The sequence below is a fragment of the Lolium rigidum genome, chromosome 2 (assembly GCF_022539505.1).
Source record: "Lolium rigidum isolate FL_2022 chromosome 2, APGP_CSIRO_Lrig_0.1, whole genome shotgun sequence".
In the NCBI taxonomy this organism is placed as follows: Eukaryota; Viridiplantae; Streptophyta; class Magnoliopsida; order Poales; family Poaceae; genus Lolium; species Lolium rigidum.
The window spans coordinates 115134709-115162571 of NC_061509.1; the positions used below are offsets into that span (position 1 = coordinate 115134709).

General features: G+C 40.2%; 1 protein-coding gene across 1 annotated transcript; it reads right to left on the bottom strand.

The window, feature by feature from the left end:
* Positions 1-370: 370 nt before the first annotated feature.
* Positions 371-27142, bottom strand: LOC124690055 (DNA polymerase epsilon catalytic subunit A-like). Its single transcript, XM_047223497.1, has 49 exons — positions 26921-27142; positions 26624-26689; positions 26497-26556; positions 26267-26362; positions 25675-25835; positions 25414-25502; positions 25105-25322; positions 24664-24750; positions 24439-24573; positions 24019-24141; positions 22742-22825; positions 22415-22579; positions 21741-21917; positions 21450-21563; positions 20908-21012; positions 19407-19525; positions 19201-19342; positions 19035-19129; positions 18734-18839; positions 18577-18656; positions 18288-18464; positions 17590-17674; positions 17399-17479; positions 17118-17261; positions 16906-17001; positions 16599-16799; positions 16316-16370; positions 16087-16229; positions 15591-16018; positions 13268-13409; positions 12261-12458; positions 12101-12175; positions 11799-11989; positions 11057-11228; positions 10906-10970; positions 10057-10189; positions 9863-9964; positions 9673-9756; positions 4759-4833; positions 4605-4664; positions 3909-4165; positions 3765-3813; positions 3361-3521; positions 3223-3289; positions 2996-3121; positions 2728-2898; positions 1878-2081; positions 1132-1238; positions 371-1003 (listed from the first exon to the last, which is right to left on the bottom strand). Exons 1-49 carry the CDS (start codon positions 27140-27142, stop codon positions 643-645), a joined length of 6654 nt encoding a protein of 2217 aa, XP_047079453.1. The 3' UTR covers positions 371-642.
* Between the last annotated feature and the right edge of the window lie 721 nt (positions 27143-27863).

Below are 27863 nucleotides of genomic sequence, written 5' to 3' on the forward strand. Positions count from 1 at the left end.
TGCACTACTACACCCCACAAGAGAGGCAATGAAACAACGGCATGCAGACGGCGCGGCAAAGCGCGCATGCCAGTCTAGTATACATTATTTTCCCTCAAAACCCTTGAAAAATGTCAAAGCACTAAAACTCTTCAAACGAAAATTATTTCCAGTCATTTGCGTCCACAGGCGGCACTGACAAACTATTCACGAACAAGTCAAAACCACACCAAATCTAATCTAAGGGCAACTTGATTACATGCCAGGACAACAACCCCTTGTGTGATTGATTCGAGCTTTGTCAGGCTCAGATTTTTCTGACCTACTACTTGCAGGCCAGCAGGTGCGATGAACTTGTGATGTCAACACACAATCATGGACAATATAGTAATGAGTACCATATAGAATGTATAAAACATGAGATAACCGTTCTCTACCAGCTCAAGTCATCGAGAAGCAACAATGACAGGCTTGACAAAGCTTCTATAAAATGAGAAATAATAGTAGCAGGGATCTAATGGCTCACAGAAATGGACTCATGGACAGCACATTCTTGTAATACCATTACATTGTACCTGTACATTCTTTGAGGCTGTAAGTTGGCTGCTGGAAAACAGAGGTTAACTGTGGTATGTTAAGTCGCTAACTGAGATACCATTGGCATCACCTGACTTCCAGAATCCATTTGACACAATCCTGAAGCAACTCAAACTTTTGACTGACGGCAACATTTAGGAAGACCCGCATCTTGGTAAGGAAGTATGACGATTCTTCCTTGCAGCGGAATGAGCCTCCACAGGAGCACTGCTCAGATACATGAGCTGCTTTCACTTGCCTGCAGCGGACACAGACCAAATCCTGCAAGTGGTATAGCCTCTCTCGCTGACGCACAACCTGTAGAAGTGCATTTTCCATCTGCTCGCGGTGGTATGGCTGCCCACATTGTGGTACCACGCATCTCCACTCCTGACCTTGGAGTGCTGAATCACGGCAGAGATCAAGATCCCGGCAATCATTGCAATAGCTGCCAACATGATTTGAATTGTAAGATTGGGTAACACTAACATCAAGGGGAAATGAAAATATGTGTATATTCCATGAAAACAGCTTACTACCCAAGGGTTTCTACAGTTTAGTTCAAGGGTGCAATACCTGCAGATCACGTTTGGGAGAGTGAATGATGCACAGGGATCTTGGAATTGTGCCTCTGGAGCGAATTCCTTTACACGAACCAACTTCAACAAGTTCTTTCTCATTCTCTGTCAGAGATATAAGACATGATGATAGGAATATTTATTATATATATGACAATGAGTGCAAAAACTAACCAAGTAAAGGTATGATGTGAAACAGTGGGACAATTCCCTACTGCAAATTATATTTATAATAAAATGTACAGGTATTAGAAAGGATTAAAATATTAAAAAAATATTGGTGATTACTTAGCAAATATGTAAGCTGATCTGCATACTTCTATCTGTGACCAAGCTTTTTTTTGGAGAAAAAATAAAGGAATCTTTGCGTTTCATTTCATTGAAAAGGTAGAAAGTTTTACATGCTAGTAACAAAGGGAAATGTTATTATGGTTATTATTTGAAATAAAAGGAGTTAATTTTCAAGTTAGAACGCAGCATAGTGTTCTTAGATACGTAACGAATAATTCAGCACCAGGAAAAAACAATGCTACACTTAAGAGATTTAACTGAAATGCTCAGTACATATGCCAGCCAAAAAAGAAAGCCATGCTATTAGAATGCATTTCACTCTGTAACTAAGGTCTGATACAGGAATAGTACATGCAGGACACTGAACAGATGACGATATAACACATAATACTAGTTTTAAGTTGCTACGGAAAAAAGTAGCTATAGGTTGAGTATGGATCAATAGAGATTTACCAATATATCATGCTGAACATTCTGATCGAGAGCAAGAACAGCACATATATGTTTAATGAACTCTAATCCAGCATCGCCTTTATGTGTGTGAGAATCAGGCTCCCTATTTGCAGATTCAGCTGATTCAGACTTGCCTTTTCCTTTAAAATGGAGAAGTATATCACTCACAATCGTAAGAAGCTTTTCTGCAAAGTAAGTACCGATCTGCCAAATCAAATACAAAATTCAGATTAAAGGAGGCTGGGTTGTCAGCTCCAGCAAGGGGTAAAAAAATGGCAGTAAATGTCTTCACCGCTAAAAAGAAAGTATCAGTCTAAAATGTTGAAAAAATCCATTTGAATCTTGGAATGATGATACTATATGAGCACGTGGAAGCTAATGAAACCTACTACCACCAATGGGTTGAACGATTTCCATGATCAGCTAGGAAGACCAATATAAACAAATGGTACTTCAGTACCAATGTTAAACATTCATGTTGTACTTAACAGTTTACTTTATATATCTGTATAATTACATGTTAAAATTCATTGCAAGTTAAGAGTAACATAGGTGAACAAATGTGAAAAATGATACTAGTAAATCAAAAGTAAATGAAAGGACAGATATGCACAAAATTTCATGTCACAGACAACTTATATTTTTTGTTTCGTCTAGTATATTCGCAATTTCATGTTGAACTTCGAAGAGTATGTGGACATCCTCTATGTAATACATTTCATCCATCAATTTTTTGAAGGAGTGCACAACAAACATCTATTGCATAGCGTAATTGCCAGAGGTTACACGTTAGATTACGCTAGAATCAATATCTATATTTATGAGAAGAGGGGGTACTGAATGGAGCTACCTGCGCACGAAGGTAATCTACAACCTGGCCCTCAAGATTCTCAGCAGCCATGATTGTTATAGACGGAGTACATGAGGTATCATCCCTCGTAGCAGCTCGACAAGCTACTTGTTCGTTCATGTATTTCCATGGAACATATAGGAACTCGGATACGATTAAGACAAAGTGATCCTGGAATTTTTGAGAGTAGTGAGATCAAATAGTTCAATATCAATTGCAGAATAGTTAAGGAACATTTGATGCACAGTTGAGAATGACAGTGTCTGACCTGTGTAGCTTTGGGTAAGTATTCTGCAATGTTCCAACTAGACACAATGTCGATATCATTATCACCATCTGAACTGTCGGCAGATGTTACATTTTGTGTTTTAGCCTGAATCCCGCCATAGTTATACTGAAACATAAAACAGAACATGAAACGTCAAGGACGGAAGCATATTCTCAAGACACAATTAATTAATTAATCCATCTTTGGTAACAATCAAATTTGCAAACCTGATCCATGAACAGTAAGGAATGCCAATAGTGCAAAGGTTCCAACTCTATCCACTCAAAAAGATCCCTAAAACACAGATGCACTTAGTTTCACTTAGGTGATAACACACATATTTGCAGGAGGAGATCAAACAGTACCTTGTCTGTAAGGTTTTTAGCAAGCTATCACAGTATGCATGTGCTGATGGCAAGTCCACCTTTCCAGTATCTATGATTATCTTAGAGAAGTTTGCAAAGATAACATTAGCTCCAAGCTTCCGAAACTCGGCTAACAATAGAGCAAAGACCTTCTTCATGACCTGAGAAAGTTTGACGATCCAAAAGAAAAGACATGTTAATGAAAGGTAGAATCGGAGAAACAAAGGGCCACTGGTATAAACTATAAAGTGATACATAAATAGAAAAGAACACTTGTCATTAAGAAAAAAATTAGTACATCGCAAATGTACTAGCAAATAACAGATAACTTGTAACTCTTGCAGCAATAACAGAAGTCCCAAAGATGTGTGAAACAGGACTGAAAGAGAAGAAATTTAGCTTACATTATGAAGGAGGCGATGGAGAGCTGGGTCATGAAGTTTCGATCGTGGGCTGAAAATGTTGACACGTGAGAATGTGGATAGCATATATTAAAATTAGAAAAGACAATTACTAAGACATTCAAGTGCAAACATATGAATTATTACCTGCAAAGCCAACGGTACAGATGTTGCAATATTGCATCAGCAAATACATTTCCAGAAGACACTGCATCTGAGATGCATCTTTGAATGAGTTGCTTCAGCACTTGGAAAGCAGGTAGACATAAGCTGGCATCATTGAAGTCAGTTTCAGTGGCATTTGAACCAGGAGGAATGTCATTTTCAAAGCTGCCGATAGATCCTCCTTCCATTTCATCCACTTGACTGCTCTTAAGGAGAGAATTAACCGCCAGATGATGAATCTGAAGAAGAAATGTCAAAATGCAAATAAATTATCAGGAGATATACAACCAGACATGCATGCAGTTTTGCAAGAGGCTAGACCACGGATCAGCTCTCCCATCTGCTTTGAGCTGTTTGCCTTAGTGACATGGGGTATTTGGAAAGAATGCAACTGTCTCAAGCCTTCCGAACCTGGATGCATAGATTTCGAGAGGATCTATCTCTGCTAGTCTATAGGATCAAAGAAAACTTTAGGCACATATTATCTCCTTTCTAGAGCACCCATAAGTTTGCTTTATTTTGATTTGGGCTCTCCATGGGACCCCTTTAAACTTCACAGATATTGAGATTTCATTAATAGAACACAGCAGGAGCCCCCTACTTTTTTCGGAGCCCAAATAAATTGCCAGGAGATGCAGGATGAGCTTATGACATTCTATAAATGCATTAGAGACCTACCTTAAGCTCAACAGAAACCCTTCTATAAGCGCCAGGATATGTTAGCGCGGGCTGAATGACCTGTAAAATGAGGTCATATTTAAGTCAAGCAGCATAACAAAATGCAAAGAGTAAAACACCAAGCAACTTAAGAGAGCAAAAGAAGGCCTCTCACTTCATCAGCAAAGCATGTATCTCCTTCACACGTGCCTCCTAAATCAGGAATACCATCGTCAGATATCCATAGTACCTAGCATGTAAAACATGTCAGTAAGAAACTTAAGAATTACAAGTAAATACCACACCATGCTAATTACACTACACTCTGTGGAGAAAAATAAAGAAATTTGAGAAAGCACACATGCAAGGGACAAAGAACTTTTAGGACATATGAAAACAATCCGATGAAGGTAACGTAATAAAGGTCTTAGCCTCCATAATTCCAACTTTCATCAAAGACCGGCCATTCGCGGGAAGAATCAACAGTCTGAGACTTGTTACCGTCAAGTCCACCCCAGACTATCACAAAAATACCATGTTAAAATACAGCCTGGGGTAGTTTTGCTAACATTGATCCAAAACACAATGGCTTTGCCACATCATCTGATTTTTCACTAGTATTTGATAGTAGTTGCTGCTGCAACAATGCAAGGCAAAAATACATGATCACCTTGTCCCCATCCACTGTAGAAGAGCTCAGCTGCCTTGCCTTCACTAACCTCTGAACAAACTTGTCCCGTTCCCGCAAAAAAAAAAATCTCTCCTGCTGATGCAGCTGCTAGAGCAAGGAGATGGCTCCATCTGACATTGCGCAGCTCAAGGATTAAGCTCGGTCTCTCGAACTCATACACCTCATGTTCAAAGGTTACTGGCCTAACCAACAAACTCCATGCGTTCCAAAATAATTGAAGTTCTACTTTTGTCCTAAGTCAAACATCTCTAGGTTTGACCAAGTTCATAAGAACACCAATTTCATTTCACTGGATTCATCATAAAGTACATTTCCATACCATATGGATTTAACATTGTAGATATTAGCATACTTTTCTATAAACATGGTCAGACTTAGAGATGTTTGACAGAGGACGAAACTAGAACTTCAATTATTTTGGAACAAAGGTGGTGCATAGTAAAAGTTGTTTCTATTATGCGCTCTGCACTGGCTGCGTGTCCCATCTCTGATGCTCCCAGCACAAGACCGGCCTTGTAGGCCCGCACCATAGCCATGTGGAACTCAACGTGCTGGGACAGGCACCATGTATGGATCAAAGGTGGCGAGGAAGAGGGGGTCACACTGGGAGGTTGAGGTGGAACCAATTAAAGGATAATAATATCCATATCAGCAAAAATCAAGTGATGTGTGGCAAACCAACGTTGATTTGGATCAACATAACCAAAACCACACTTTCAAACTTCCTCACAGTATAATGGAAAGAAGTTTCCCCTACTCGAGATGAACTTGAGCAGAAAGCAGTTGGTTCCTTGCAAAAATGGTCCAAGTTGTTGTGTCCTTTTAAATGTAGAAAAAAGTCAACTCTTTTTTGAGCTAAAAACTGTAGGGGAGGCCCCGACAGTAAAATTTTATTAAAAGAGATAAAATATGTACAAGAGGAGAAGAAAAGAGGGAATGTACAAAAGGGCCTAGCCCTAGGCATAACCCAGAGAGAACTACAAAGCGTCTAGCCAAGCTAAGAGAGGGGTTTTTTGGTCGTCCTTCATTCTGTAAGAGAGAAGGAAGATGTCCCTCTTAAAAGAAAAGGACCAAGCTCTAATAGAAGGTGTTACATTGTCAAAAATAAAAGCGTTCCGTTGCTTCCATAGATTCCAGGTGACAGTGGCAAACACTTCAAAGAAGAAAGGCTTCCTAAAAATTCCTCGTGCAGTAGCAATCATCTCAGAGAGTTCCAAGTTGTCTTCAAGAGTGATGCCAATGGATTGCCAACAACATTTACTGAAGTTACAATTCCAGAAAAGATGGTCCCTGGTTTCTAACAACCCATCGTCGCAGAGACGGCATATTCCGTTGTCATTGAGTGAAAAACTTTTCCTTATAAGCATATCCTTGGTGTTTAGGCGATCGTTAGCGAGAAGCCAGAAGAAAGATTTAATCTTGGGGGTGCACTTTGATTTCCAGATCCATGAAGAGAAGGTTGGGGCTTGAATGTGTTCGAAGGTTAGCTTATAAACCTTGTTGGCGGAGAAATGAGTGCCCCAACTATAAAACCATAGGTCTTTGCCATCAGCGTTCCGAGTGGATCTGGTCTGGTGTATAAGGTGATTGAACTCATGAAATTCCTCGAAAGCTTGGGCGGACAACAGGAGATGGAAAGCATCAATAGGGTAGTCCAATTCAAGAATATTCTTCACAGAGGCTAGCTTATTAATAGCGAAGGAGTGTAGCCTAGGGAACCTTGTCATGAGGACATCCGAAGCCCAATTGTCGCTCCAAAAGAGTGCAGTGTCACCAGTACCAATCGCGCATGAGGCAATCCTCTTGAACTTTGAACAAAGCTTGACAATGTCCCTCCACCAAAAGAGCTTGAAATGTTAGAGGCTTGTGGAGTGGAATTATTATAGCTCTTCCAAATTAGATGGACCCAGGGAATGTTCTCCTTATTGAAAAATTTGTGTAAAAATTTGATAAGAAGAGCCTCATTGTGGGATGCAAGGTTACTGATACCCAGACCACCTTTCGATTTTGGTCTACATACTAGGTCCCATGCTGCCAAAGATTTGGGTCTGTTGGAGCTATCCATTTTACCCCATATTCCAATTCTTCTACTTTTATCCACAATTTCAATGGCTCCATCTGCAATTTTGAGAGTGGAGAGGTAGAAAGTGGGTAGAGAGCCGAGGATGGCCTTAGTCACCATTATTCTACCATCAAAAGAAAAGAAGGAGGCAGTGGCAGCAAGGCGATGATTAATCCTCGAATATAGCGGGCCGAGGTCACGAATGCGAGGTCTGCTTAGGCCAAGCGGGAGGCTGAGATACGTGAAGGGAAAAGTTTCTAGCTTGCATCCAAAGAGGCCAGCCAAGAGGGTCGTTTCTCATTAGAAACATTAATCGGGAGTAAGCAAGATTTGGCGAAGTTAACCCTTAAACCCGTAGATTGGGCAAAGGTTTCTAGGATGCTTTTAAGACATAGAAGTTGCCGAGAGCAGGCCTGCATAATTAGTAAAGTGTCATCCGCGTATTGGATTATTGGGAACTCTCCGTTCACCGATGGGATGGGGTGTTGAAGGAGATTGATTTGGGAAGCTTTGTTGATGACAGTTTGAAGAAGATCAGCTGTAGATACATATAGAAGAGGAGATAGAGGGTCGCCTTGTCTTAGCCCTCGTCTGCAATGGAAAGTTTTCCCTGGAACGCCATTGAGAAGGACCGCAGAAGTGCCAGAAGAGAGAATACAATTAATCCATCCGATGAACCTATCGTCCAAGCCATACTGTTTCAGCATGGATATGATCGCGTCATGTTCGATCATGTCGAAAGCTTTAGTAAAATCAAGTTTGAGGACAATGATCTCTCTTTTAGACTGGTGGCATTGATGGAGAAATTCAAAGTTCCAAGCGAGGCAATCCTGAATAGTCCTGCTTTTGATGAAACCATATTGGTTTTGATGAACGATCTTGAGGATCACCTTTTGAAGGCGATCAGCAAGAAGTTTAGTGAGAAGCTTAAGGCAGGAGTTGAGAAGCGAGATAGGTCTATAGTCTCCAAGATTTTCAGGGTTGAGAACCTTTGGTATAAGAGTAATAAGAGAGTTATTGATGCTTTGGAGGTTCACAGTGCCATTGTAGAAAGCATGACAGAGTGCATGAAAATCATCCTTAATAATATGCCAACACCTCTTAAGAAAGAGGCCATTGAAACCATCCGGACCAGGGGATCGATCAGTCGGAAGCGATTTGATGATATTATCAATCTCCTCAGACGTGAAGGGAAGAGAAAGTGATTCCAGCCCATCAATCCTAGCAATGAGGTCTCCAAGAGGAAAGTGCATGGTTGGTTTATCTGTGTGGCCTAACCGCTTGGAGAAAGTGTTCCAGATTATAGCTGCTTTGGATTCATGATCATTATATGAGACGCCGTCATTTGAAGTAAGAGATGGGATTTTATTCCTTCTATAGGACTTTGTGGCAGCAGCATGAAAGAATTTAGTATTCTCCCCTCCCAGTTTTACCCATCTAATGGTGCATCTATTCTTCCAGTAGATGCGCTTTTTGATTATATTACGGAAATTGAACTCTGGTAGCGAGAGAGGTCTTTGCTCTTCCAAACCATCGAGGAGATTCAGCACCAAGTGGTTACATCCTGAAGTTTTAAACATCCTGAAGTTTTAAACATTTTGAATTGAAATTCAAACAATCAAAACATGCTCTTTTTCTCCCTCAGGCAATTTCACAAGTGGTTACTGCCATGTCATCATCTTCCAATTTAATCTGTTTCCATAGGTGGAGATTGGTTTAAAATGTTTATTCTGGCAGCATTTGTTTGTTCATGGCAACAATATATGGTAGTGATGTGGTGGACAAATCCCCCAAAACCACTCCTGAGTCCTGAAACTATCTCAGGGTGAAAAGAGAACAGTATCGATATTTTAAGGTTGCGGTTTAGACATTTTAGAGTTCATGGTTGTAGAACGGACCTTTGCCAGAGTTCAGAGTTGAAATTTTGACATGTTTCTAACATTGAAATAATATGTTCTATTGAATAACCAACTTTAGACTAGGCATGATTGCTTCAGATTGGCAATGAGTTTGTATAAATCAGCTGATTCCCAGCTCAGATAGCAAACTGAACTGAGCCAGACAATTCCTGGTTATTTTTTGTTCCATGGCAAAACATATGTGATTCACATCTCAGAAGTCAGAAAAAATAAAGAGCATATGGTAATTCTGTCCACTAATATATTTAGTTTTACTGTAAAACTTCATATCATTTATTAAGCTAGAAATCTCGTGGTACAAAAAAAAGAGAACATGAGGAGCTTACCACAAGTAACAAAACAGAAGTATTGTGTAGTTTGCCAAATTAGACAAAAAAAAATACAGCCTGATTGTATCAACTCGAGATAAAAACAAACCTGCTGTTGATCATGCAATGCCCTTGAGAAGAACACATCAGCAGTAAAAAGAAGCCAATCAAGTTCAAAGTTTCCCAATGGCACCTATTTAAGTAAGAATTGATGTGCATGTCATTTTCCCTCGAAAAATGTAGAAGTCATTTTCATACGAACTGAATAATTCACTAGGATGACAGTAGAGAATCCTTACATGTGCATATCTAGCGAGTGAAATTCTTTCATTGAACCATTGGGTTGATGCAGCACAGCGCTGCATGCTTGTTCTACCAGCTGTTGCTTGCCAACCAAGAGCCTGGACAGATAGCCAGATAGGTGTAAGCAAAACAACAAGGCAAAGAAAGTAAAATTACAAGAAAATGTAACAACTAGTGACCAATTACGTACCTGATAGTTGTTGTCCCGTGCATTGCAAGGAATGGTTACACATGGGAAATCATCAAGTGCTCGTACTGATTCCCTTAAAGCTTGGAGTTTAGGGCATTCTATGATGCCTATGACAGGTCCAGGATGCTGTTGTCTACAAAACATTTTACGTAGTTTATGTCACACATCAGAATGTCGCACCGTAGACATATGTGCAGTGTCACAGACTTGGGTGTGGTTCTGTGACACTTTCGAGTTGTCTACTCCTTTCCAGGACCCAAAGTGCAAACATGTATATATGCAATTTTCGTAGCTTGATTTTGGTGGCAACTTACCGATTACATATACTTAACCAAAAAAGATTCAGCAATTATTATTCTATTTTTAGTTTTTCTATGGGAAAAACTGTGATGCATAATATCATAAATATACAGATACATCAAGAAGGGTGTACAGTCTTTTATTGGTCAAATGGTATTAAACTGACAAATATTTGTCTCTACCAGTTAGGGTGCTTATTAGCTGGCACTATACTAGTCGAAGTTTTCAACAAAAGAAAACTAGCCAAGAAATGATCATTGTTTCAGATATTCTCTTATGATAAACTGTAACCACCCCCTTGCTAGTGTGATTGCTAGCGTGAGGCACTCGAATTTGAACTGTAGCCAAGAAAATTGCATACATATTGTTGTCTACAAAACATTTTACATAGTTTATGTCACACATCAGAATGTCGCACCGTAGACATATGTGCAGTGTCATACTGTCATAGCTTACTGAAGAAATTCAATAGTGTAAACTGCTCACAGAAAAGAACCAATGGACTATGATTGATTGATTGATGCTTGCTTTAAACAGAAAAAGGCATACCTGTACTCAAGTAACATTTTTTGCACAAATTTGCTACCTGCATCAATAGATGTGTGGTAGTCCACCTAAAAGAGAGAATGAAAAATCAGAACTTAGTATGGTAAACAGCAAGGTCAAATTTATGCTTTATGGATCATTTTTTTCTTCGTACATGGGAAGTAAGATTTTCATGCAAAGGGCCAGGAGTTTGGCAAGCATCCCGAAATTGCTTTTCGAGAAATGCCGGAGATAGTTCTTTATTACGGAAAGGATTGACAACCACCGCATGTATTCTGGAAGATGTAGGAAAGTACATGACATATACAGCCCTTCCTTCAGACAAGCTGGAAATAAGAGAATCCATAAATCAGTCTCAAATTAAAACTAACATGTATTGCAAGAAGAGTACACCGGCTTATCCACGAAACAAGATTTGTATTCAAGTTGTCTCCAGCGTGTATTAATACAGTCAAGATTATTAGTATTGGTAAAATTGCAGGTAGAAGTCACTAATGTTCATCCAGTCATACACATAAGAGGGTAATAATAGGTTTGCTGGTCACGATAAACTTTTCATGAAAGCAATCTTTGGGTCCCGGAAAGGAGTAGAAATAGCATTTTACTCTGTAATGTGCTCAAATGAATGAACTACGCATGCCTTTTCTAATTTGACAGAGATAAAGAACGGTTACAAGTAATGACTCAAGGTAAAGCATATAACAGGTGAAGATTACAAACATAATGAACAAAGCATTTATAGAAATGATAATATCTCATGTCTATAACTCTAGTGAGGATAGTAGTACCATGATTATTATTTTTTTACGAAGAGCAACATATATAGCTGGTAATAAAGCACTGAAATCAGTTTAGGTCACAATAATAGGTCTTATCATAGCTATCGTCAGGCCTACCTGTGGTATAGATAGAAAAATGAAACTGTTTGTTCCAGGTATGAGCACTCTGCAGTTGTTTTCATTTGCAACTCAGCGAGATCCCATCCGTCTTGGATACTACGTTTCTTTGCAGACTTGTCCACTTTGCAGACACAGCCAATTTGGAGAATAGCATTAAGCTCCAGTGGAATTTTTGTCTCGTATATGCCCTAAATGCAATTCAAATGTTTACAAGGGTGATAAAATGAAAACCACATGCACAAGTTGCCCTAAACCTTTTTAAGTAATAAAGCGCCCTTTATCGGGAAAAAATTACTCACTTCGACATCTGGCTCTGCAAGATGAGCAGCAAGTTTTCTTCCTTCAGCCCTGAACTGTTCTTCACTAGTAACAACCTGAATGCTTAGTCATTAGGATGTTATATGTTACAAAGAAAATTGTATCCCTACTTATTTTGCAGGTAATGATCATTATTTTCACCTCAATGAGATTGAAAGATGGCCTTCCATGAGGAAGAATCTTCTTTACACGCCTTCCTGGAAATTCGTCTGTGACAGGAGCTTTCGAGTTTAGGTAGAAAACTCTAGGCACGTTGATAGGAATCTTGAACATGATCCCATCAGCAACAACCCACGCAAAAAAACGGCCAGGCAATGTACTTGTAGAAAGCTGGATTATCTGATGTGGAAAGTACATATGGACTGTTAATTATCAATATAAACGACCAAGTTAACTAACGAAGTTAATAGATGATATAACACAGATACTACAGAGAAAATAGTCGCATCCTGCTCTTCCTCCCCCACACCGCCGAACCATAGGCAGCACGGGGGCGACCGCGCTAGCTTGTCCCGGTGGCGCCCCCCTTCCCTGGGGCGGCGGTGATGAGGTCTTGCAGTTCTGCAGCAGACCGGTGCCATGGCCCCTGGAGTTCCGGGTCCGGCTTGGGCCTGGGTAGGCCTGCGGGTCCATGGCTGCAGGCGGGGACTGGCTGCGGACCTCCCTGGCACCGTGGTGCCGGCGACGATGGGCTAGATGGTGGTGGCCGAGGCTCCCAGCGGTGAGCTGGATGACCTGTGGATTTTCTTGGCGTGGGTGCTGTTGGCACAGGACGGTACTCCGGGTCCTCTGAACTGAGGCGGAGCACTCTGGTGTTGCTGCTGCTCAGGATTGAGCTTCCAGGGTGCAATGTACACCGTTGCCGGCGACTCCAAGGAGACGCCTTTCCAGGGGATGGCCAAGTCCTGCCACCAAACTGCCGACTCTTACACGCTCAAGGGTGGTTGGCATGTTGACAAGTAGAATTCAGAGGAGGCTGGTTCTGGCGCAGTGTGTGTGGTGGTTAGTCTTCGGATTAGCAGTGTGTGTTGTAGCCATTCTTGGCGCTGTATCGGCCGTCAGCCACTTCTTCTATGTGGCTGATATGTCTCCCAGGACATATCCTTGAAAACAAATACTACAGAGAATAATATAGGAAAATTACATACCTGCCAATGTGATCTAAAGAGGGACAATTCCTGTTTCTGGAAAAATGTAGACCGATTCCTGCCATTAGCATGCAACTGACTGCCAATTCTTGCAGAAAACAAGTTATTAGTGGGACCCTCGGAAGAGGCTGCACCACCCAACCTGATAGAAGCAGAAGGAATCATAAGCTTTGATTATCGATCAACTTAGTTTACTCGCATTAGTCCCACACTCCCGCTTACATCAATAGCTCCAGCATAAAAGAAGAAAAATACCTGAGTTCAGATAACATAAGGTATCTATCTAATCCATACAGTAGAAACATACATGGTCCATTGCTTAAAACAAAATATTAAGAGAAAATATGTTCAATGGTATCTGGAACACTAGAACCCAGTGCAGCTATCATAGCACCTGAGTAAGAGTTGAACTGTTTTATACTATGCCTTTATCTCAGAGGCACTAGATAAAGAGTATGGTCAGCGGGACTGCTTAGGCCAGTACCCCCTTGACTCGGCATATGGGTTAAAGCTTACAAACTGAAGCTAAGAGGTGGACACTCTACTGTAAAAAATATTCAATAAACTGAAGTGCACCTCCACATAGGAGTACCGCAATGTGTACACTGAATTCGGACCACAACATCTGTATTCTCATTAGGAAAAAGTAGATGAGTTGGTGTTGGCACTCATTTTATGCATGTGCAAGGTCTATTTTCCTTCATAAATTGGTAGGTGCCAAATATGGATGATTATTTGTGATGGGTAACCCTAACCCAGAATTAAAAGTGTATCTTTACAATTTGATTTCCAGATAAAAATGAAAATCAATCTGCCAAGATCCCAAAAAATCAAAGCGCAGAACTCAGACAAGTCTAATCTAGTCTCCACAGGCAACGCTGTTGGGAATGGCACTGCAGTGGACTGTCCACCTTCAAACAGGACATAAGTAAGCCAGTTCCAGAGATTTGACTCATCTGGTTTCTAGCTCCACTTTTGGCAAAAATCCCTTTTTCTACCATGTGGACCCACGTGTCGAAAGTGTTAGGTAACAGAAACTGTGGCAACCTTAGTACATGAACCAAGCATCAATGCATCATGCCCTTTGAAACCGAACCTGCCTGGAGTGGAATGATTCATCCATGGAGTGGAAATAGAATTGGAATATGGATGGCAGCGATTAGACAGCATCCAGAAGGATGAGGAAGAGTCAAAGACAAAACCTAGCCAGGACCGTCCCTGCCACTGAAAGGGACCAGGCCCATCTCTCCTCAGATATGAAAGGTAATCCATTCCATCGATTTTATACATCCCATCCCTTGAGTTCCACCGAAATTCCATGAGTTCCAATTATGAAACTTGGCTTATTTTAGTTGATAGGGCAGCAGAAAGGTGTTAGGTTCCAGACCTTAGTTTTAATGTCTATGATGGTGACTATTGGTGAGTTGGAAGCACAAAGGTGCTAGATTCCCATCAAGTTCACACTGATGAAGTTCTACTTCTAGCCTGCCTTTTAGTCTAGTTCATGAAAAGTGTTTTCTCTATATTAAAAGCCATTCTATTGATTAGCCGGTCACTCTAATCGTAGTGGTTAAGTTGATTTTCTGGATCCTTGCAGTTAGTTTGATTATTGGTTTTTATTGTGCACACATTCAGTGCATCCTTACAATCAAGGGCCATCACAGCAGCTAGTGGTGACATCACCACATGGGTTTCAGTCTATGTCAGTTTCACTATCAAAATCATAATTGTTGCTCAACTGTTCAGAAGTTCACTTTTTTTTTCTTCATGGAGGTCATGAAGGTTCACGAAGCTAGGGTTAGACTAGCATGTCCGAGAAGAACCAGAGATGAGCAAGTTCAAAGTGGTAGAGTTGGGTTTGAGGTTACAGTGGCTAGTACTGGGCAAGAAACTATAAAGTAGCAACAAACTGATTTGCTAGAGGCTATCACAACAGGGGAAGATAGAATAATGTGCTCTCCAAGTAGGAGGTTCATCAGATTATGAGCATGCAACCCTTGAGTCATCATCGATGAGTTTGTGGACCAGTATTAAGATAATTTTTATGCAGTAACTCAAACTTCTGATGTTAGATAAAAATCATTGTAGGAAAACTAGGTCAATTACTTGTGTTTGATGAGCCTTGGAAATTTTCATATGAAAAATCTCTGCTGACCTGTGCACTGGTTATTATCTTAGATTCTGCTCAGTAGGACTAGCCTGTATGGAAGCTAAGACTAGCGGTCATAAAATGGCAAGCTCCCAATATCAAACTTAAAAAGGCTCAAATCTAACAGGTAAAAAATGATTTAATTATGTATAGAGATTAGTTGTGTATCATTACCTTCGACGTTTCTTCTGTTCATGAACATATTTCCATTTTCTCTTCCTAGCATCAAGCCATCCTTGATAATCAGTACTTCTATCAACTCTTTCATCCGCAGAGTCATCTCGGAGTGGCTCATTTGACCTGGTTACAGATTTTTGCTGGTTTTTCCTATGATCTGACCCACCTTCTGCTGATGGAGACCTATTCAGATGATTTTCTTTGCCACTGTTAAAACCATGGGATGCAGTAGTTTTTGTCAGACCTTTGTCTGATGTCAATAAATCCTCTATGTCTCCAGTTCCATTCAAGTTCTGCATCACCCTGTCTTTCTCCAAGGGACTGAACATATCACGTAGTTTGCGTTGGCGAAACCGATCATCCTTCTCTCTCACTTTTTTGTGCAGCCAGTCAGGATGAAGAACTCGGGGAACAGGATTTGAAATCTGTAGAAATTGAATATCAAGAAAATGGTGCAGATAATTAACAGCAACAAGAAAGAATTATATAATACCTTTTGCATTGCTGCAGGAATAGTTATGATTTTCTGAATAGCCGAGCTTAGGCGTTGCTTGTAGTAAGACCAATCAAGAATAAATCGGATGTTTGCCTCCGTGGAGACTTTACACCATTTTCTTAAATAAAATTTTGCTATTTCTGTCAAATAAGAGGAGAGCAAGAAAATGCAAGTAAGGAGCAGTTTGGTTGATACAAAAGCAGTGATGTGCATGAAAAATCGGTACCAGCATCTGTCTCAAAAATAGCCACTGGAACAGCACGCTCGCTCACTGGAGTGCCCTACACGATTTGTAAAAGACAAAATAACGATAGACAAATTAAATACAACAATTCAAACAACTCAAAATTGTAGGAGCAAACTATTGCCATGAAATGAATGAGATCTTTGCCCAGATGCTGAAAGGATACATAATAGATAGCAGGAAGAAATATTGGCAACTATCAATATTTAAGTTATGAGGTATCTACACGATGATGATGGTAATTGCTTAACACTTCAGTACTTACTTGTGGCTCTCGGGCAACTATATATTGGCAGTGCAGTCCTTTGTCTTTAACCATTGAGTCTCCAAGGAATTCAGCAAGTCTTTTTGCTGTAGTTACAGCACATGACTTCTGTTCTCCATAGTCAACTAGGGATTTACTCATTGTGCTTGACTCTGATATGAAGCCAAGCAACTCGCTGTCAGAAATATCAATTCCCTGATTCTGCAATAAATAAATATTGTCAGATAATACTGCATGAAATTTAATAATGCAAGTGGGTTGGTTAGACTTAAAAGCATATCATTGTAAATTTTACAAACCAACTTACGTCCAGTAGATCTAACCAACGGTTAGCAACAGAGGCAACAGCTGCATAGCATTCCTCTAAAGTTGAACCATGGAGAAATTTATCAAATACCTCCGCCTACAAGTAAAAATAGAAATCTAAGAAATTATACTGGCCATACTAACTGATGTAGTAGTTCTTGTATTTCTGTTTAGGACATAAACATTAGTAACTAGTCCAACTGGAGCATATACCTGAAAAACTTTGATGAGCTTCAGCTCACCTCGACGCTTGATCTCAAAACCTTTAAGTTCTGCCAGGGTGCCATCTTCATTGAAGACAGCATACCTCTTCTTTATCAGAATCCCTTCCTCTTTAGAGGCAGGTAGGATCATAGCCTGTAATTTTTAGCATGCATTGTGACACGCAAAAATAATTAAGATCAGATCTGAGTATTAGCCCAACTAACTTGGATCAGAGAATGGAAATACTGGAAGAGTAGAACGAAAATGCTTATCCCAATAAATCACTTCACCTTGTATGGTCCATCTACCTCAAATTCGATGGAGCATTCACTGTTTGTTGTATATAGCTTATTTACTGGATCTTTCAGTGTCTAATACGACAACAAAGAGATCAAGCAATTAATAGTATTAGAATTGTTAGTAAGAAGAATATCAAAGATGAATGAACCTGATAATTAACTTGCAGAAGAACAGCTCTTACTTGATATTGATCATTGGTGTTGGTTCTTGCGACATCAACATTAAGCATCACGCAGGGGTAAGATATCGTGAGCTTCTTCTCAGCTCTGAATATCAGCAACAAGTATTAGCATATAAAACTGGATGTAAAGACGTAACATGAGAGCATTTATGTCTAATAAACTTAGTAAACAAATCACATTCCTGGATACAAGTTGTTTTATACAACCTCTAATCCAAAATAAAGGTAGCTATGATTCACATTAAGTTAAGAGGTCGAGATTATCCAATTTTAGCCACTCACATATTAAGACGCATAAAAATAACAAGTAGACTTTCAAACCAAATATAGTATCACGATTTTATAATTTTAACTAGCATATTATGATGAGTACAAGTAGTTTAAGTAGTGTCTTGGAGAATGAGCAAAATCAAAGCAACTGTTGCTCAGCTCTTTGATGAAACAAAAGTTTTTTTGCTCATAACGCTAACTCATTGCTTGAATAACAAAAGCAGATATTCATATGGAAAAGAAAAAAGAAAAACGATTATCAAGCAAGCACAATACTCAAAAGGGATAAATACTTAAAATGAAATACTCTAGTAGCTACCTAGCAACAAATAAATAAGTCATGAGTTATAGCAGCAGCAAGAGTTTAATACAAATGACACTTAAAAAATTTATGAAAGAAAACCAATTAATTTTTGTAGTGTCCTCACTTTGTCTTGAAAGTAAAATTCTCTGGAAAAGAACCAGGCAAAACACACCAAATGCCATCTGTGTCAAGTTCCAGTGGTCTTCCAATTTTATCTACAAGTAATCGAGCATTTTGGATGATCTTCGCACCAGTATATGTTACAACACCAGCCATTTCCATAGAGTACCATCTTGCACCCCTAATCAGAAAGCACATGTCTTACATAACTTCCTTTTTATAATTACTTATTAAAATACCATATCAGAATAGATGAAGATAAAGGAAATATTGTCTGTATAAATAACACTTACTTGCGCATAACATATCCATAAAAAGAATTCAATATGCACTTGTGAGCAAGTTGCAACGAATCATATAGCACAACCATGTCCTGCAAAAGTAAAGAAGACATGCACTTAAAGAAAGCTCAAGATTACTGAAAACACACCTAAATAAGCATCACTGAACCTGTGCTTCCTGAATTTTGATAGAATTTCCACTAGCTTTTGCTTCTGCCAGTTTTCCTTTCCACGTTTTATTCAGGCCTTTGTATTCATACCTTCTATCACGGAAGCTGCAATACCAACCAAGGGGAGATTTTAGAGCAACTGTACAAAAACACTAGCAGACAATAGTATGAAATCAACAACAAAAAAGTGCACATTTCTTCACCAGAAATTATCACGTGACAGTGAGATTCATCCAAGACAAAGTTACTGTATATACATCAACTTAAACAGAACAAGAATATAATGAACTTCTGACAGACCTTCGGACTGTATCTACATAGAAAGAATTTTCGCGCATGCATATTCCAGCTTCTCTAACTTCTGTAATTGGCTTGTCAACTACTCTTCTATACGCCTGCATTGTGCCACAAGTATAGTCAACGAAAGCTCGCCAAAAGAATTAATCCATGAAGTCCAATATACTACCTTCTGGCAGTACTTCTTCAAACGATCCTTCAGTTTTAGTAAATGCTCTGGTTTTGAGAGGTCAAGGAAAGGCTTCGAAGATGTAACCCCACCAGCTTGAATCATCTCTGATTCAATTTGTCTCTTTATATGATGATAGTCACTACAAAATAAAATAATATTAGATCAGAAAACTCAACATATCCATATAAATTTGTACATTATACCTCTTTTTTGCCATGTAGGTTTCTCCTCGCCAGACCCATTCAAGCGTTCTAAGGCAATTCTTTCCAGGGCGATTGAAATCACATGCTGTGCAGTCCACATCTGTAACTATGGATGGCGGCTGCCATCAACAGGAAGGAAAGAAAATGCCTAATTTAGTTGTTATAATCATGTAATATCAGTACAATCAATATCATAAAGCTGAATGGTTTTGGTTAAATATTTCATGATATAGGGTGATTAACACAGAGGCCTACTCCTCTCATTTCTGTGCAGAACTGCCGTCAGCACTCAACAGATATAAATGCATAATACAAACGTCCACCTAGGTACCTTCTGAAATATGTGCCTAACATTTTACAAACCCATCATTCCATAAGGACCATAGCAACTAAGCTTTTAAGCCAATCGGTTTGCTCTTTGCCTTTTTGTTTTCTGGTTTTTCTTTCTTGTTGCAGTTGATTAGGTTTATACTTTGTGCGTTCTCAGGATTCTTCTTCAAATCTACGAAGACACACTGACACACATTTTGATGTGTGTTCAAGAAACAGTTTTGGGGATGAAACATTTAGCGCTAAAAAAAAGTTGTGCAATAATAAAATCTAGGCAATACAACAGCTTAAAATCCACGAACTTCATATTTTCTATAAATGCCAGAATCAAAGAGATTTTGCATCTCAACCAGAAAATCCTCACAAATCACCATTCCATAGAATGCCAGAAAGAGAGTTCCGAGATGTTCTTAACTTGCTAGACAGACAAAACTTTATATAGATCATGCATAGAAACATGATTTTTGAGTCGCCGAGTCAAGCCAAGTCGCCATGGCTGCGGCTAGTGACTTGCTGACTTGACTCAACGACTTGGCTTGATTAGTCGCCCCAAGTTGCCATGGCACTACAGCACCAGATTATGTCATTTGCATAGCCCATGCATATGAGCAAACTTGGCCTGTTATCAATCGCAGCCAGGCCGGCCAGGCCCAGCTTTTTTCCCAACTAAACAGCCCAACTAACCCCTCAGACCCTCACCCACTTGCTAAACCTAGAAGCCACCACGTTCACCTCCTAGCGCCGCCAGCCAGCAGCCACCACGCATCCTCGCTCTCCCCTCTCCCCTCGTACCATCTCCTTCCTCTGCGCTGCCTGCGAGGATCGGCGGCGGCTCAAGCCTCTCCTCCCGAGCTCTGCCCTTTCTCTCCCTTTACATCTCTCTCTCTCTGAAATCCTGAGGCAGGAGAGAGCCTATATTCCCCCAAAAGAATCTGGCAGGCGACCAGCGACAATCAGCCACCGCCGTATAGTCGATGTATAGTCGCTGGCGAGCCAGCAAGTCGAAAAAAAAATGACTCGCTCCATGAGTCAAGTCGCCTGAGCGACCCAGCCACGCCGCGCCGACTCAGCGACTATACGGCGACTCAAAAGGCATGCATAGAAATTATTCTGTTGTGATAAATAAGAGCAATGCAGCATTCAAATACTTACTGAAGTATAGAAAAATTACCTGGAGCCTATTTGTCAAAATGATATTTGGATACATTGCAGCAACATCCAGATGATATATAAGAGGACATTCTTCACGAGTTGGGTGGTCTCGCAACGAAACAAGCTGTGAATTTGACATAACCAAAAAAGGTCAATGAAGCTTGGTGCTGACAAGTTACAACATTTTAATGACACCATTTATGTAGCTATTATGTTCAGAAAGATCCTTCATAAAAAAATAATGACTATCCCTGATATTAACCATTGAGATTTATAGCAGGGTCTCACAGCACAACGCGATGATCAACAGGGCTGCTTCAATTGGTGTCTAAGTTTGCCAAACCGAATTTTGGTCTGTATATTACGCATGTTTCTCCTCACATTAGCTTGCACCAATTTCGGCACCCATTTGGCTAGCTCTAATTCTGGCTTGAAAAACCTAAATTTATGTTCACCTTTGGAAATTGGTACTATACTTCAGTTATCACATTGGTATTTTAAGAGACTGAAGACTGAACAAAGAGTGAAGATCAAAGACTACAGCAGGACTAAGCATAATACCTTTTGCTTTATGGCATCCTTGACTTCATCATAATTTGTGACAGAATGAATATCCAATTTTCCTTCGACAGCAATGGCATATTGCAGATCACGATCAAGATTTTCAATCAATTGCTGGAAGAACAATATGTACTAAGTTAATATATACTAAGCATATCCGCACAATTTCTTGTATGAAACCACATCATGTCCAACAAATTAATAATCCAGCAAGGTACAGAAATGGTTACAAAAAATTGCTATTTTTAAGCTAAATTAAAGAACACTCCATAATATTATAACTCGAGTTACCTCAAATGCTGAGGGTTCAAGCTGAAACTTTGTAGGAAGATCAGATCTAAATACACCAGTTTCAAGGCACTCAACATGACCACCGATGTATGTTTCGCTTTCTACTAGACGGTTATTGTAGAACTTCTCCAGATCAGCTTGGTGCTTGTTAGGACAAATGATATTGGCCTTGAATGCCTATACATCAAAGAAACTGACTTCAGCAAGAATCAGAAAAAATCAGAAACAGTTGAGGAAGTGGTACTCCTATTGTTGGGACTTGGAAGTCCAAGTGCTTGCAGTGGGTTCAAATCCTGGGCAAACAAAGCGGCAAGAAGACTCATTCGAAAGAATGTTGAAAAAACAGTATTTGTTGAGCAGTATGCATCGATTGATGCCGAGGCTGGGGCTACCCCATTTCGAAAGAAAAAAACATTATCACATATCGTTAAAAAACAGACAAGTTAAGTGCCGCACATAGTTGTCCAAGGACAGCAGTTCAACACCAAACATAACAACAATGTTCATGAAACATAAGAAAACATATAGCTTCTGCAAGAAAGATTAGCAGGCCATATCACCAATTCATGGAAGTGTTTCCAACTTTCCAGTTTCCATGAATGGAAATGCCCAGCTTTTGAGTTACAAAATAACTAGGATAGAGAAAACATGGCAGCAAAGTTTATTCAACACACCTGGACCATTAGCAGCATTTCACAAAGTGTCCCACTTCCTTTCCGCAATACTTCATCAGGTGACATAGGTATTATGGTCGCAAGGGAGAAAATAAATGGATGGACATAAGTCATGTATAAGTAGTATGTCGCAACAGCATCTGATACAGAATAAGAAGCCATTGTCTGAAAATAAGACAATGCAAGGAAAAATGATGTCAGTGTCATTTTAGGATAATTGGCAACACAAACAACCCAAAACAACAATACAGGCAAGCAGCAGTATTCACGGTTACTTTTCAAGTAACCAGTTGCGCTTAAGGTACTTCTCTCAATAGCTAAAGATACCTGTGGCTGCTCCATTGCAAAGCGAACCATATCTTCTGGATTGACTTCGAGAGGATCATAACCAAGCTTGGCTTTTGTAACAGCCTGTAAGTGAAAATACAAGGTAAGTTACCAGGTGAATGCAAAAGAAGCATAGTCAGAACAAGCAAATAATGTCATCTTCAACGGCAAGAGATCAGTTGTTCTTATCATCTAGCCTGGGGCACAGGTGAGGGCGTTGGCCGGGGCTAAAGGACTCCAGACAACTATACCAGCCATATTAGGTTAGTTTGTAACATGGAGTCGGACTTCCGTAAATACATTATCCTTCCTATCAATGCATCAAGATGCAAGAGTTTTGCGCTTTCCCCCAAATAAAGAAAATAATGTAAAAAAATGATTCTGGCAATATGAAAAGGCTAAATGAGTACTTGCTAACCTTTTTAATGATATTTAACTACCAAGACTTGAAATAAGATATACCTTCTATACTACTAGCTGAACTTTTTATAACAGACTTTAAAAAACTCAAGTTTAACAAATCATTTACTACTCCGATACATTCAGATTTAGACAAATATCAGACTCTATTTATAGACAGAGGTACTGAAAGCAAAGGGCTGTTCCATGGTTTTTAAGGCAGCGCCTTGCTTTAAGGAGATGGGGAGGGGGTGGGGGGGCTGAACGCCTAGGCGCTTAAAGCGCAAGGCGAGGAGACGCCTTTCTACATGAACACGATCACACCACAAGCAGAGAAGGTCAGCACGGAGAGGAAAAGAGGCCATGGTGGAGAGAGGGGAGATGGCTGCGGCAGGGGATGGGAGGCCCAGAAGCTTGGCAGGAGAAGGGATGGCCGGCGGAGGAAGCTGGGCGACGAGATCCGGCGGAGGAGCTGGCCGCCTGAGGAGAGAGCTCCTCTCTCTCTCTCTCTCTCTCTCTCTCTCTCTCTCTCAATTCTTTCGATTTGGCACTGGTATGTTCCCTCTCTCTCTGCCCTCTGTTTTCCCTCTCTTCGGCTCCAGATTCCCGCCCCGATTTTTTCCCCACCATGGTTCCCGCTCGGCGTATGTGCTTCCCGCGCGAGCTTGCAAGGGCGTCCAAAATCGTTGAAGGTGACGCCTACCTTGCCTAGTCGACGACTTGGACGCCTCAAGCCTTACGTGATTGCCTAAGGCGACGGCAACGCCTTCCCATCTCGGGGCACTCCGACGCTTAGGCGACGCATATGCAACGCCTTAAAAACCATGGGCTGTTCGCTTTGATTTAGAGTATTTATCCTTCAGTAAATAAAGTATCACCTTTAGACCTTGGCTCCCCTGTGGAAGGTAACTGTCTCGCTTCACCCAGGCAAAACAGTCAAGATGACAGGAGAATTTAGCTCGACATTCCCCTTGATTACTGTCGCATTGGAAACCAATCTCCTGTGAGAATACATAGGAAAGAACACAAGATTGAGAAACATAGTTTTTCATTCAACTTTTTTTTATCTGAGAAAATCTAGACCAAACAAATATAGAACACATATGCATTATATCACTTGAAAAATCATATCCCTTGGCTGCAGAAGTGCAGATAACTTTTTTCAGACAACTTTATCTGGATGTAACTGTTTGGCCAGATTTTTTTAGCATCTTACTACATTGTATCATATCATGCTACATGAGTCATACCAAAAGCAACAAATGTCTGCCTAAATTTTGGAGAAATTACCAGCATACCTCATTCATTTTTATCCCATGATGAGCAGCTCTCTTCTCCAAAAACGGCCAATCAAAAAAGTCGCCATTATATGTAACATAAATACCAGGCTTAACCTCTTGCATGTGAGAAAACCAAGCTTTAAGTAGACCCACCTAAAAGTAGCATATTAAGAAAATCAGATAATTAGTTAAGATGTTATAATTTATATACTACTGAACATAATATGTAAAAGTTGTTCATACCTCGTCTGCGACATTCTTAACTCTAAAATGCCCCTCGAATTCTGGTTTAGGTGTGTACTCCAAATCCTCAATATCTTCCCCTACACACTAAAATAAAGAAAATAATGTCTTCTGCAAACCATAGTTGAAGGAAAGTAGGTTCAGCTAATTTAATTATCTAATTGTTTCATGTTTGTGGACATTGATTCTGAAGTATGCATTTGGTGATCAATGCATATGACAGATATTTGGTTTCCCCTTGGAAATTACCAACTTCTAAAATACATAAATAACATTCTTTAAAGACTTTTTTTGCCAGATGAAGGAGAATTGCATATTGCTTCAAACGAACAAAAAAGCAAACAGCATATAGACATGTCAGGTAACTGGTGCTGGCCAGGACAAGGCAGGATGAACTGGAAAAGCAATAAGTAACTAGAGCGCAAACAAGACAATTTGTACCTCTCGGTTGATTATCAAGTACCCTTGCCCATCAATCATGTAGGAGATCATCATTACGCTGTCATATTCAGCATCAGGAAACTTTAGGGGCAGCTTTGTGGTCTCAATATCAAATGCACATACATGAACTTCTGCACGCTGAAGCAGATCTTCCCTTCTCTGCAGCAAAACATCGGAACCAGATACACTAACATTGTACCACTGCCCAGATCTTACATCTGCAAATAAGTTCAGTGCAGAAAAAATAGAGTCAGTGCCTCAGTACTATAGCACATGAGAAAAACATGAACTTGCAAACTTAAGCCTCACCCTTATCTGTAGCAAAACGAACATGATAGGGAACATCATATTCACGTAAATCAATGATGCAATTTATGTAATCCTGTGGCCTTTCTACCCTGTCATAGTGCACAAGATCAATAAACTGTAGGTTCACAAATAAGCACACAAAATGCATATAATATGCAAATTTGGAAAGAATAGCACAGTAAAACTCACCCCATACAAACAAAACATAACTAGGATATACAAACAAACAAGGATCATTTTGCACTGTATAATGTAGGGTACCTTTTTACACCATAAATTGATTCAAATGCATCCACAGCGTCTCGTTCTTCTTCATTCTTTTCAACAACATGCAATAGGTCATTCCTCACGCGCATTAATTGTTGCACAGTATCAAACTGAATCTTCAAGTATTTTCTCTTCAAACCAGAAAGATGGTTTTTCTGCAACAGGAAGACGAGGAAAGATGGCGTGTTAAAATTATCTTCTACATTTGTCCCAGCAAAATTTAGATCACAGAAAAATTCAAACATTCATGGAGCATTGGGACCTTTAAGGATTCATAACAGGGACAGTTGGACAGAAGTATAAAACAATAACAAGCTTAACATATTGCAATTAGCTTGTCCAACGATTCAGTTTAAGTAAAATTAGAACCACTTAGAATGTGAACTTCACTATAATGTAACAAGGAACCAAGGTAAGAAAATACCGCTATGTTATCTGAATACAAAATGTTAATTGTAAGGAGGTCAAAATTTCAAACAGGAAACATCTTAGATCTGAACATAGAATCAAATTCATCACAATGATAGCATTTTCTGATGCATGCAATATAATATGGCAAATTAAACATGCGTATTAAGGCACATACAAGGTCCAGATCTTCTTTCTCAATTATTTCTATATCAGCAATTTCCCCTTCATAACGTCGCCTGAGATACGCCTCAACTTCAAACTCCATCTTGTCCTGCACATTTTAATTCAACAAACCTGAATATCAGCAAAGGAACAGACTGCATCACAGATAACTTAACAGAATTGGTATGAACTCTATCCTTTAAAGGATAAGAGAACAGATCCCTCTGAAAACCTTGGGCCGACCTTAGTTGCAGCATAAAAGTAAGGTGGGAACTTGTACTTCACTTTGAACGTAGAACCATCCTGCAAGTAAGCATAAATATTTAGACATGGCAGGTCAGATGGTGTTATGTAGCTGTGTTGTGTTTACCTGGGACACAAAGTAGAGGTCAACACAGCTGTAGATTTTCCCTGTATCCTCGTCCTCCCATGATGACTGCAGGTGTTATTGAGATGTAAGAAACCCACATACAAAAGTCACTCCGTCATTAGATTTAGCAAATTGGTTAAGCCGATAGCTCTTGACCTTGAACTAAGCATCTCCAAATAGGTTCTACCAGATCTTTGATTCGTTCACAATGTCAAATTCTGCAGCTAATTCGACAATAACAAATTGAAGCTAGAGCAATTGCAAGGAGGGAGAGGGCGAGATGGAGAGGGAACTAACGGGGGAGAAGGTCAGGAGCCAGCCAAGTCGGCGGTCGCCTTCGGTGTAGGGTGCGAAGCCAAGCCGGCCCTCGAGAAGCTCCTCTGCCCCTAGCCGTAGCCGCTGCTCCTTGGCCGCCGACGATCCAGACCTCCGACCCCCCCAGCTGCCGGCGCCGGCGCCGCCACCGCCTCCACCTCCTCCGACCGACGGTCTCCGTCGCCGACCATCGCCGCCGCTCATGTTCGGCTGCACTCGGTACTCTCGGAAGAGTGCTTGTCCGGTTGTGCGCGAAAACCCTAGATTTAGATTTAGTTTTGGAACGGCGAATAGGCGCCAATTATGAGGTGTTTTCCCGCCTCTTATTTTAGCCAGGTCGTAATGTCTAATCCATCGCACACTACTTCTGAAGGCTTGGCCCATTACCCTTTCTTCTGTACAGGGAACTTAGCCCATTACGTACTTCTTTTTGGAGCGACTCAGCCCATTGCTTCTTTGAGGTAATTAATTCTGACCACTCGGGTAGCGCTCACTAAGGGTGCGTTTGGTAGCCCAGAGTGAACACAGATTCACTCTCCCACTTGGGATATGTTGACCTCATACAAGTTGGGTTATATCTATACCTAGGGTTGTAAACAGATCGGATCGGATCGGATAATGCTCTCTCCATATCTTTTACCATATTTTTTCTGCTGGATTCGGAGCGGAGCGGATAATGAACGGACGCGAATTCGGATGCGGATTATATCGGACTACGGATTCGAATCGGAAACGGAACGGATTCGGAGCGGAAACGAACAAAATATATCGGATAGATACGCTCACAAAGACATATTTTCACCATTGCAAATATATGAACAAAAAGTTCCTCAAAAGAATAACAAAGAGTAGCAAATAGTTCAAAATATCACCGGTGTGAATATCTCAGTACTTATTACAAAGACGAAGGTCGTACTTAAATAGT